This window comes from Lycium ferocissimum, chromosome 8, assembly GCF_029784015.1.
Source record: "Lycium ferocissimum isolate CSIRO_LF1 chromosome 8, AGI_CSIRO_Lferr_CH_V1, whole genome shotgun sequence".
In the NCBI taxonomy this organism is placed as follows: domain Eukaryota; kingdom Viridiplantae; phylum Streptophyta; class Magnoliopsida; order Solanales; family Solanaceae; genus Lycium; species Lycium ferocissimum.
This window is the reverse complement of record NC_081349.1, coordinates 20,672,622-20,686,001: the sequence shown is the minus strand read 5'-3', so window position 1 is coordinate 20,686,001 and position 13,380 is coordinate 20,672,622. Positions and strand designations below refer to the sequence as shown.

Below are 13,380 nucleotides of genomic sequence, written 5' to 3'. Positions count from 1 at the left end.
GTTATTACATAGTCGTATAATAAGTTGGATAGTTGAGAAACTTGGAAAACATCGTGTGAGATGTTTTATGGAGCCTATTGGTGTTGATAATGTTGTTGTGATGTTGGTATTGTTTTTGTTGTTGTTGGTTATTGGATTGTGATTTCAGGCTAGGCAAATAAATAGGGGAGATCTTTTGTCATTGAATTTCGGCAGATTTTAAATGGATTTAAATTAAGGGTTTAAGACGAGCGTATGATGATGAGCCTAAAAATAGTATGAATGGTCGTATATGTGGATTATGAGGCTACGAATGATCTTAAGTGAATTTCAAGACAGGAAGTAAGTTGGAAGTCGAGAAATTATCTTCTAGGTATGTTAAGGCTAGTCCCTTTCTTCTAAAGGCATGACTCCTTTCTTATGAATCCAATAGGTGTTTTCCAAATGTCCCATGATCCCTTTATGTGAATCCATAAATGTTTTCCAAGAATATTCTTATTCTCAAAAGCTAGAGATTCATGATTCATAGAGTTCTTATGATGCCAAAGATAAACATGTTTTATGATGACGATGATCCTATTTCTAGAAACCCCTATGTTATAATTCCCTACATATGTTTCATAACCTCCTTACTTTCAAAAGTTAGAGTTCATGATTCAAAGGCATGACTTCTTTCTTGATAATCCATAAATGTTTTCCAAAATGTCCCTATTTTTCGAGTCAAAGATTTATGATTCTATAAGCTTTTGTGACAACAACAACGGACATGTTTTTACAATGTTAATGACAATGCTAAAGATGAGAATGTTTCTATGAGTATTACGACGATGATGATGATTTCATGTTTAAAAGTCCCAAGCTTATGATTTCAATGTGAATATGAGAATGTTGAGTTATTTTTGTGATTTTCTTGATTTTTATTCATTGTTGTTGATCTCGCCTTATAATAATTGTTCCTTCAAGGTGAGATAGAGCGATGATGATATTCCATAATATAACCGGAGGTTATCGACCTTACGTCACTCCGATGTATTTATAGCTTTTATTTGGCTCTCATGCATGCTTTATATATATGTATATATTTTCTCACACCGCGCCGCGCTATAGTCGGCCGGGCATGGCATGTAGATGTGCACACCACTGCAGTGGGCATGTTATGATATTGCCCCGGACACGGGAGGCTCGGACGCGGGCTAATGATGATAACACCGAGCCTTAATAGCCGGGCATGATACTATATATATAACACCGAGCCTTAATGGTCGGGCATGATACTATATATATGACACCGAGCCTTAATGGTCGGGCATGGTACTATATATATGTATAGAAATGTTTTTTTAAAAGGCTAAGCATGCATGACATCCGCCTTATGAGGCATCCAGATGTACAGGTTATCTCTTTTATTCCATGTTACCTTCCATATCTATATTATGTTGTTATTCATGCCTTACATGCTCAGTACATTATTCGTACTGACGTCCCTTCTTGTGGACGCTGCGCTCATGCCCGCAGGTAGGCAGGGAGATGGATCAGACCCGTAGGTGTTCTATCAGCGGATTCTCATGAGAAATTCACTTACTTCGGAGCTGCAGTCTATTTGGTATTGTCCTTATGATCATTGTATTCTATGTAGAGGCTCGTATACATGTGTGTACAGTTAGATGTTTTATAGCTCCACCGGTTCATATTGTTGTATAATATTTTGGTGGCCTTGTCGGCCTTATTTTGAGCTCTTGATACTTTACTATTAGCCTTGCTGACTTTATGATATACGTTATGTTGTGGCGACCTTGTCGGTCCGCATATGAACATATGTGCTGAATGATAGAATATTTCTATGTTGGGCCTTTCTCGCGTGTAGGTGTTCTTTGAGTTATGGTTTATAATGTTCAAAGTAACGGATAAGTTGGTGGTTCAGACCATATGGGTCGGAGTTCGTCATACTCTTGATAGGGGTGTGACATGATTACTTTCACTTTCTTAGCAAATTGTCTTTCTACCATGACAAGGAAATATTTTAGAATAGGGAATGCATTAGATTTAGTAGATAGAAGGAAAGTCCAAGTACGCCTACTAAAATCATCAACTTTGGTCAAAAAATACTTATAAACATCATAAGTAGGTGTATTATAGGGTCCCATGTATCAATATGTATAAGATCAAAACATTGCTTGGAAGATATATGGTTGTTAGGAAAAGGTAATTTACTTTTCTTTGCCAATGGACAAACAGAACAAGGAGTCAAAAATTTAGAACAAACACTGAAAGGAATTCCATTAATATTCTTCATATTTGACAAAGGCATATGGCCCAATCTATGGTGCCATAATCTACTCTTAACATCTGAAAAATAAATACAACTAAAACTGGTAGATATATCCTTTAGGGAATCAACAACATAACTAGGTGACTTAAAACTAGACCTAGGCAAGAGTGGAGCTTCTGGATTCCTATTGTTGAGCACATATAGTCCTTTTTGGGCTCTAGTTGTGGCATGGGGCTCTTCGTTGAACTTTGGTTGAGGTTGGAAATAATATAAAACGATGAAAGGGAGAAAAATCATGAAGTTAGAAAGTTGTTGGCAAAGTCTATGGACAGATAAAAGATTAAAATGAAAACTAGGAATAAACAAAACATTGTGGATAGTCAAGTTTGAAAACAACTTGATAGAACCAAACTGAGAAACTGAAACTTTTTGAGAATTTGGTAATTCAACATAGACAGGATAGGGAAATGATTTCATATTGATAAAAAATTCTTTGATGTAACTCATCTGTTCTGAAGCCCCAGAATCAATTAACCAAGTTTTGTTAGTGATTTTTGTAATATCAACCTTAGAATTTAAAGAGAAAGGGCTCAAGTTTATACCAGCACAGTTTGCATTAGCTATGACATTAGAACTATTGGATTGATCATCTGTTTTCACCTGTTGTAGCATCTGCATGATTTGTGTCAATTGCTTAGGACTAAGCAGTTTTCCTTGCTCAATAGACTGAGCAATGCCAAGAAAAGGCTCAACAGATTCATCATTGTAGGACACTGCATTACTCTAAGTTGATTTCTGGTAGTTTCGTTGCTTAGTAAACTTGAAATTAGGAGGAAAACCATGTAGTTATAGCATTTTTCAATAGAGTGGCCAGGTTTCTTACAGTACTTGCAAACAAGTCTAGAATTCTTGTTGTCATTGTATCCTCTTTGAGCTCTGAAATCAGTGGTAAAAGTCCTTTGTCCTGACTTGTTCTGTTGAATAGCAGCAAAAGAGGAAGATTCACCAAGGAATCTAGGAGTTTTATGCATCTCCCTTTGTTTTTCCTCTTGAATCAACAATGCATAGGCATTAGCAATGGTGGGTAATAGTGAGATATCATAAGTATGTTTCCTCTAGCACCACAGAAGAGTCATTAAGTCCCATTAAAAACTTTGCTAGTCTTTTATCTTGTTTGAATTTGACATTCTTTTCTTTTGTTCCACAGGAACAAGCACAAGAACATGGGATGAATGAATCCATAGTATCCAGTTCATCCCAGAGTCTCTTGATTTTGGTAAAGTACCCAGCCACATCAGATGACCCCTAAACAAGGTCACTCAAGTCCTTCTAGAGTTGATACAATCTAGCCCAAGAACTTTGTCCAAATCTATTTTCTAATCCAGTCCAGATGTTTTTGGCAGTGTGATAATATAGCACAGTTTCAGAAATATCCCTAGAGAGTGATTTTGATAACCATGAAATCACCATGTTATTGGATCTAGACCAAGCAAAACGAAGGTCGATCAACAAAGTAAGTGTACGTCCAATCAAGTAGTCCCATCTGCTTTGTTTTTAGCAGTCAAAGCAATCCACATAGCCCTTTTCCATCCCCCAAAACTTTTCCCATCAAAAACAGTGTTAACTAAGAGAGTTCCTGGGGAATCTGAGGGTGAAATAAAGAAAGGATGAAGATTTCTCACCCGTAGTCTCAGAAGTTTGTTCACCCATTTTCACCAAGAAACAAGATGAAGAAGATGAATAGAGAAAAAAGAAGAGAGTGAATACTATCACTGCTCTGATACCATAAAGGAATCAAATTAAGAAGAAAGGATTGAGATAAATTTTCTCTGTGTATTTGATCACCATTACTGCATATGTATTTATAGCTATGTAAAAGAATATTGTTGTTAATAACCTATACAGGTGTCCTACTCCTATTTGTATGTGTGTAACTAACTAATATTTACAAATACTGGGAAACAAAGTAAAAGGCTAAATATTTACATAGATGAAATATTAGGAAGCTTCTGGTTGGTTTCGTGTGTATGATGAATGGACCTGCATAGTGGCCACGTGTCTGCTTCTCCTTGTATGAATAAAATGGTCCCAAACCACTTTACTCTTTTTCATTTTCCACGAACAGCAAACCAAACATACCTTAGCTCAAACACACCTTATTCTTCATTTCTCCATGGTTATCGTCTACTCCATTATATTTTCAGTGATCAAGTAACCAAGTTATATGTGAAAATCAATGTTATGATGTTGCTGATTTATATGTTTCACAAGGATCAAAATGCCAATCCTTCTTTCTATGTTCACAAGCAACATGCTCAACGTCACTTGGCCTTCTCTAAAGTGGATAATCTTGTATAATGGAGCTCGTCTTGCTCACTTGTTGGCTCTGTACTTTGCAAGAATGATGCGGCATACTGTGCCCCTCGTAGACCATCCTCACACACCTTGAATTTCGCGCATTTTACAGAATTTCAAGTTTCTAAAAGTGTTGGATTTGGAGAATTACGTTGCTATTGATTTTATCCCAACTGATCTAGTTTACTTGAGATATTTCTCTGCAGGAACTAAACAGATCTTAATTCCTTCATCCAGATCCAATCTTTCAAACCTTGAAACTATGATATTAAGATGTAGGAAAAGAGAATTTAAAATTACGATACTACCCTGTTGAAAACAGTGCGTCCACCAAACAGTATATGGAGAGACCTGGTTGTCTACCAGTTCTCTCAGACAGTGCAGTAAGTAAATAACACAAGATTTTACCGTGAAAAAACTTCTTGCTCAAGGGATTAAAAATCCCGACCTACCACGTAGGATTTCAACTCCACTATCACCGAGCAACTTCAGATTACAACCTCTTGCAATCTAGGAATTTAACTCACATAAATCCCTCACCCTTACAATACACCTATTGTAAGCTACACCTCTTGACTACCCTTAGCCAAGCTCACAACCACGTTTGACTAACTCTAGCCAAACCAACTAATACACTTGACTAACTCTAGCTAAGGGTACCACTCAATAGACTGAATAGGTAAACTGCCTGATAACTACTGAGAATTTACAATACCTACAACAGCTTCTTGAAAGAAGAGTAGGTTTATAGTTTAAAGAGCAAATGAACAATGACTCACAACAACCTAAAGAACTTAGACATAAGCTGGTGTCTGGATCAGGTTTTTCAGCTTGTAAGTGACTTTGTTCTTGAGAGCACTTGAGAACTTGTGGCGGCAAGAATTTGCACAAGATAGTTTAAGTTTTCAAGTGATACCCAATATGTTGGAACAAGTTGTATATATATTGGGGAAAATGTGGGTGAGATAGAGACCACTCATCCCATGTTTGACTTGACGCATGGGCCGCAACACTGTTGTACAGTTGTGCAGTTGGCAGTGCAGCTTTACAGTTGTTGTTGCTGACTGTACGACGTACAGAGAAAGCAGAGCGCCAATGAAGTCTCTCTCTATTTCACCCACAGTTTGACAATCATCAAAACATAGAATGTGCTTTGTTTTATCATACCCGTTACAGTTTAGGAGATGGTTAAACTGAGACATCTGCATATTTCTAACTTCACCATAGAAGATGCATAAGAATTACTTGAGAACTCCCCGAAACTTCACAATCTTGAAACTTTTTCCTGTCCATTTTTTGCTTGTGTCGAGGATGCGGAACTGAAGCTGAGAAAAATGCCTAATCTTCAAAAACTAATATGCACATTCGCGAGGGTCTCCAGCTTTCAGCACCATGTATTGAATCTACCGAAAGGGCTTGAAATATTAAAGATTATTCGATTATATTCCCCTAAAAATATTCCCTTTTTCATCTCTGTACAAAATCTAAAGAACTTGAAACTATCTGGCTGTTACTTGTATATATCCTGAGCAATTGTCAGAAATTGCACAGCTTCAGAACCTTCAGGTACTCAAATTGTACTTGGTTAAATTCATGAATATGGAATGGAAAGTGAGCGATGACGAGTTCCCTCAACTCAACGTCTTGAAGCTAGATAGCTTAACTTTCTTTGAGGAATGGATTGTCGTCGATGATGCCTTTTCAAACCTTGAAGGCTTGGTTTTGAGTGGTTGCCAGGAGCTTAAGGTTCTCTGAAGTCCATTGAGGTAGAGAACTGCAACGAGTCTGTAGTAAAGTCAGCTTGGGATATCCAAGAAACACAAGTTGAAGATTATCAAAATACTAATTTCAAGCTCATCATCAAGGTACACTACTGAGAAAATACAACTACATTCAGTCTCACATTCCTTACTATAATAAGTTGCCTTTTACTAACTATTCTTTTTGTTTGAAACCTTGTCTAAAGATTTATTATTTATCATCGTATTTATTAGATAGAGTACTATCAATAAGAAAAGACCAAAAAAAATGAAGTTTTTAGCCATGAAAGTTATATGAACTCGTAAAAGCCTATTCCTTATCAACAAAAAAAATTAACTAAGAAATTCCATCCTCATATATATTCTTTGGTCAAAACAAAGCTTAGATGATTGGTCGTAATGACTTCTACATCCGCAAATTTGTTGGTTCTGGTGATGATTTTAAAAGCAAGGTCGTGGAACTGGTTACTGAAGCTAGGACCTGCGGTTTTATCCATATTCAACTGAGATTTCTGTTGAATGATAAATGAACAGTAAGGCATATCTAGTGCAAAGTAAAATATCTATGAGAGATGCCATTTTTCATTATCTATTGGTCTAGAACTGTAAAAAGTATATTCCTCAAGGGAAATACCTTAATCCAGAAAGAGAAAGACAAACTTTTCTAGTCATTTATTTATGTTTTGTAGCTCTAAATATTACAGTTCATACTACTTTTGAACTATTAACTCATTGAGTTTCCTTTTGACAGAGTACGGACGGTAGCAAGCAATTTGGGAGATCAACATGTAACTTTTTAAGTAGCTTTTTTCTTTATTATAAACAGTAAAACTGTCCATCTGTTGTTGCATTCAATGTAAACTACATTTCAGAGCTTAACAATTTGGAACAAGTTATTCAGTCAATCGTTAATATTTGGTTCAAGTTATTAGAGTTTGTTTCTTAAGGTGAATGGTTTCAGCTTTTTCTTTTTGTCTTACTAGTTTTCAGGCACGTGCAACGTACCTCATATCAATTGTCACAACATGAGTATCCAAATATTGATGGTCACACTCGTACAAAATGCCAACATTTCTATTAATTCTATAAGAAATTGAATCAGAGAAGAAAATAGAAAATTGAAGACGTCGATACTGCCGCCACAAGTGAAAGAAATTATTGACAATCTAGCATCGAAATCTCTAATTTTTCTCCATCATCTTCCTCCCTTTTTTGTCTCTTGATCTGACAATCCAACCAAAAAGGAGTCAAACTCGGTGAGTTGTTTTTCACTATCTTTTTTTGAATTTTAGCTTCCTCTCTTCTTTGATGGTGTGAAAATATGAGAATTGCCTCATTGAATTTGCATCTGACCAGATTAAGTAGCTCCTTCCTTTGACATATCTTTGTAATAATCTATAAAAAGAAAGCACGAGATTATCATTTCAAATTTAATAGAGAGGATCTACACTAACTAAGAATGCACCAGAAAATAGAATTATGCATAACATCTACTTACAAATATAAAATTATACTGAAAAAATATAAGAGTATGTATACGTTGGATTGATGTACCCATTGGAATCTCATACGCTGGAAATATAAGTCTATTTATAGTGATGTACCCTTCAAATACAATAGAAGTCTTTTTTCATCCACCCCTTCTAATTCCATAATTCTGTGATACAGTCTTTTAAGTTTTCAAATTAATTAATTGTCAGAATATGATCATTTCAAATTAATTGAATGAATAAGTTCAACCGTTGCTCCCAAGAAAATTCAGCTTACGTGAAATAGCTTTGTTTGTGATATTTTATGTTTTCCAATTAACAGCTCATTATAGCCATTATCTACCATTTAATAGGATGCTCATTTAATAGCTTAACTTAATTCCATGTGCTTTAATGTGTTCAAATGATTAATGACTAAGAACAACCTAGAATAATTAGAAGGTGAACAGCTCTTTCTATTAAGTGATAGGTTGTGAGAGGTAACTTTACTTGTTGAACGTGTAATTCAATAAACAGTTAATTAAAATATTACCATTTAATATTTAATTAGATGTTTTATTGAATTTGATTTACTGCAAGAGCAAAATTGTAATCTAATTTTGAAGGTTAGAGCTTTTCACTTTTAGTATTATATGATGATGACGACTTATGTCACCGCTATGCGTCTTATGATTTCACCAAGATGCAGTGTTTTTACTCTGCTAAAATATTGTTTTTGCACGGTTCCGTAGACCTGTTTTTTCATACTTAATGCCAGTTTATGTCCTCAACTTGGAAAATCCTTCTTAAACATTATTCATATGTTATGTCAATTTCCTGAAGAACATACAACAGTAAGGAATCTTTTTTTTTTTTTTTTTTAACCCCTCCCCCAGGAGCTCCCCCTTTTGCCTCCCTTGGTGACTCGAACCGGCAATCTTCACAACAGTAAGGAATCGGACCTGAATCTTGGTGACTTTTTAAGTGTCAGTTGAAGCATATTGAGAAACAAATCCGGAGTAGCCGATGTGGTAGATGAAATTATCCCACCAAGCTACTGGCTATAGCCGAAGGGGAATTGAACTCAGCCTTTCTCTACTAGAGAGCTTAACGGAAACAGCCTCTCTATCCCACAAAGGTAGGGGTAAGGTCTGCGTACACCCCACCCTCTCCAGACCCTACTTGTGGGATCACACTGGCTATGTTGTTGTGTTGTAATTGTTGTTTATGCTCTGTTGAGAAGTTTCATAGTTTGAAAAAAAAAAAAGGGTGTATATTTACCTACCAGACATCTTACACATGATCAGACTTTCTAGACTCTTGAAACAAACATTTGGGGGTGATGGATAAATTCTGGATAGCATTAGGCTATTAGCAATCTTCTTTATTGATAGATAGTTAGATACTGGTCTGCTTTCCGTGGTCACAACAACTTTTGAAGCATGATACGTCAGGACTATTTGATGATACAAATACAGCTTCCCGAGCTTCGTTTAAATAACTTCCCTTCTATTTAACCAGGATTCCCAACATTTCTTTTGGGAATATGCCTTTAATTCAAGTAAATATAGTGTCTGTTTGTCCGACGACTGCAAACATGCTTTATTTCTTTTCCTTCTGATTCCATCTAGGATCTCTCCTGCATTGTTCTTTCAGCTATTTAAAGCATTCTTCTCGGGTCAGGATTCTATATCAAGAACAACGTGTACCTACTTCAGGGCCGGCCAGAGCGCCAAGCCACTAAAGCGGGGGCTTTAGGCCCAAAATTTGGGGGGCCCCATTTTTTTAATCCGGTGTTGGATACCTGTATTGAATTTTTCGATTTCGAGACATGCAAGGCCGGTTAAAGAGGGAAGCACACCCTAGCAAGATTTTTTTGTTCTGAGTCTCGAATCCAAAACCTCTAGTTAAGGGAAAAGAGACCTAATTTTTACCTACCATAGATTTATAGGTTAATTTTTCTTTTAAAGAAAATTGAGGAAAAAAAATAAGGCCTCCCGTTAAAGTTGGCTTTGGGACCCCGATCTTATTGAGCCGCACCTGACCTACATTTGCGTAAGAAAGAAACCATAAGTTCCCAAAAGTTTTAGTCTAAGCATTTTGCGTCTTCAGAAGTAATTTGTCCAAACTACAGTAACAAATTGGAAGGATAAAGTGAATTACTTAGAGATAAACTGATTAAGTCAATTCGAGTCCTGCATGCAGTAGTCTTTTCCCAATGACTAGATTCCTTTTTGAAGTACTAATGAGGACACTGTTGAAGATAAACGGAAACCACAACTATACGTAAGAATTTACCATGTTATTATCATTTGATTTAATACAAATATAAACAATTTGGTACTGCACACTGGAACGCTTACTAGTTAAATGCTACAGTGCTGGCTCGTTGGGATGCGCTAGGCAAAATGTAGACTGTAGTGCTAAAATTTGGGCATTGCATCCAAACCTGAAACTTTATCAGGAATTACAGTCTTCAGAAGATTTTTGCAACAGAAGGAAATAATTGTTCATTATGAAGATGGATGAATCAGCCAGATAGTGTACACAGTTTGTCCTAATTTGAATCCTTTTACAGCTCAAAGTAGTAAGAAGATCTCTTATGTAATTATCACTTATAGTACTTACACCAGTTCTAACTAAAACACAAACATCTTTTCATAAATTTCATGATAAAAAAACATGTTCACCAAATCCTTTTTCTACTAGGATCAGAACACGAGCAAGTACCTGGTTCTTACCGGATTCAGCCTAACACCATATAAAGGCAAATATATTTTAGCATTAAACACATTTGGACTTTTAACAAATACAAACTCACACACAGGGGCGGAGCTAGGTAGGCTCTAGGGGGTTCGGATTAAAATTATTTTTTTATGTATATATAGTAGATGTTAGACCCCCCTTGGCTTCTTCGTGTATTTACTTCTTCATATTTTTGAACCCCTAGATGAAAATCCTAGCTCCGCCATTGCTCACACAAACCATATTTCATTTGTTAATCATCAAACCACTTTAAAATCATATTTTACTATGAGTCTGCTACACGTGGACCATATTAAAATGCATAGTTGCTGAAAAATGTAACCAGTCCCTTATGCTACTGATGACTATACATATCACTTATTATTAACCTCACCAACTGCATGAAACCACTTGCCTAATACCATACTAAGACATAAAATAAACTTATTACAAATACAACTAAGAAAGCCAATTGCAGAAAACATACAGCTAAAACACCCCCAAAACTTTCATATATGTGTAACTTTAATTCTTATTAATCAAACATTACCGAAATCAACCTTTGCTAACATCACCATTTTCCTTAGCACCATTACTTTCTGACTTCTCTTTTTCGCTTACACCATCAGCATTCTTGGCTTCTTCAGTAGCTGCTAATTCTTTCTTTTTCTCCTCCTTCTCTTCCTTCTCCATCTCAGCCTTTGCTCTCTCTTCTTCTTCTTTCTCAGCCTTCAATTTTGCTTCCTCCTTTGCAGTTTCAAGAGCTTTAATCAATCTCTCCAAGCAAGTGTCTGCATTTTCCTTCGAAGACTTAGGCATCAAATTCTCAGCAATATCAGCAGGAGTCATATTAGTTTCCCCCAATAAGCGACGAATCTCAGGAAAGTGAACATGAGATTCGACGTCAAGATAATTATTTGCAAGCACCTTGAAGGACTCAAAGCAACAGTAGGATAGCACAATATGTTTATCCATCCTCCCCCTCCGAATTAGAGCAGGATCAAGCTTTTCCACATAGTTGGTGGTGAAGACAATAAGCCTTTCACCACCAATAGCTGACCATAGACCATCAATGAAGTTCAAAAGTCCAGATAAAGTTACCTGACTTTGCTTTTCTTTCCCTTCTTCTCTTTTCATCTTCTCCTTGATGGCGTCTTTCTCATCTTTTTCTTTATCTTCCTCGTCTTTCTTCTTATTCTTCTCCCTTTGACCCGTAAGGTCAAGGGAGCAATCGATGTCTTCAATCACAATAATAGATTTACTTGTAGTATCTATCAGCAATTTTCTTAGCTCAGTGTTGTCCTTAACCGATGTCAGTTCGAGATCATAGACATCATATTGCAAGTAATTAGCCATAGCAGCAATCATGCTAGATTTACCCGTTCCTGGGGGACCATAAAGAAGATAACCGCGCTTCCACGCCTTTCCAATCTTTGCATAATAGTCTTTTGACTTGCTGAATGTTTCGAGATCATCCATAATCTCTTGCTTCTTGTTTGGATCCATGGCCAGAGTATCGAATGTTGATGGATGCTCAAACACTACTCCACTCCACATCCTCCACCCCCTATATCTGTACCCACCACCTGGCTCTTCCTTATTGTTTGTGTACAGCTTTCTCTGTCGTTCTCTCACAGATATCGCCTTCCCTTCATCCAACACATACTTCAAGTATGACTCTGTGATAAGCTCGCGATTCTTTCTGTGAAATTTGAGCTTGAAAAACCTCTTGTCATCCTCCTTCCACAAAGCAATTGTCTGTTTGTTGGCTGCTAATTGGCTCGAAATCCACCAAACCTTCTCATCTTTATATTCATCGGTTATCTCCTCATAATCATCCATGGTTAGGACAAGAGATTGACCATCTTTCACCGTGTTGGCTTTGAGGCGCTTAGCTTGTGTGCAAGAGTTCTTGCTCAGGTACCTTTCGATTGCTACGTAAGCTTTGCTCCGCACGAACCACCCCTCACTTTCATACTCATGAAAAATTATGTGCATATAAGGGTAGAAATAGCTCACGATTTTATTGGTATACCTCCTAATAAGACCACGAAGTTCGTGAGGAAAATAGTTCTGGTACATGGTCCAGGAGAACATGATTGCTGCAATGGCTGGACCCAACTGAGTCCAAACATCTTGCATCATCTTGAAATTAGTAGGAGTACAACAGAAATTGAAGTGTATGTGAATGGTTTGTTCAGTACTAAATGATATATGGCCTCTTATATATACAGATAGAAAACACCAGAGTGTACGTAGTTATCATTTCCTTGGTCACCAAGTTTGAGCGTGCAAAGTGCTTTTAAGAAAAGACACAAAGACATACTTGTGATAGAAAAAAAGTCATAAATATTTGTGTGAATAGAAATCATCTCATATAAAGGAAACGGGAAGGAAAGTGTTATAAATCATGAATAAAACGTGCCAAGTTTTGGGCGGTTTTTAGGTATTCTACCTTCTTATTTTGACAGACTGAAAAGGAAAGTACATGGTATAAATTGGGGCAGAGACATTATTTCTTTTCTTTTATAATTTGGGTGTGCTCATGAGTCATGACCATATATATATATTCAAAGAAACTGCTTTGTAAATGCCAAGACGTCTCTACGGCCAATGTTGAAGTACTAATCTTGTCCTTATCAGGAGGCTTATTCATTATTTATATATTGTATATCAGATAATATAATTTATTCATAAATAAGATAGGATCCCTAATATACTAATGCATATGGACATTGTCTTTTTCCAAGGTGATAATATATATATATATATATATATATATATATATATATATATATACACA

The 13,380-nt window shown here is 36.4% G+C and overlaps 1 protein-coding gene and 2 pseudogenes across 1 annotated transcript; 2 read left to right on the top strand and 1 right to left on the bottom strand.

Moving 5' to 3' along the window:
• The window catches only part of LOC132066120 (late blight resistance protein R1-A-like), a 100,407-nt pseudogene that overhangs the window by 68,467 nt on the left and 18,560 nt on the right, over positions 1–13,380 (top strand).
• Positions 3,807–7,313, top strand: LOC132067507 (putative late blight resistance protein homolog R1A-3; annotated as a pseudogene).
• Positions 10,934–12,874, bottom strand: LOC132067506 (AAA-ATPase At3g28580-like). Its single transcript, XM_059460772.1, has one exon. The coding sequence runs from the start codon at positions 12,720–12,722 to the stop codon at positions 11,133–11,135; it is 1,590 nt and encodes a 529-aa protein (XP_059316755.1). The 5' UTR covers positions 12,723–12,874; the 3' UTR covers positions 10,934–11,132.

What these genes read in the sequence shown, in the direction of transcription:
- LOC132067506 (XM_059460772.1), bottom strand. Translation starts at nt 12,722, where the DNA reads ATGATGCAAGATGTTTGGACTCAGTTGGGTCCAGCCATTGCAGCAATC.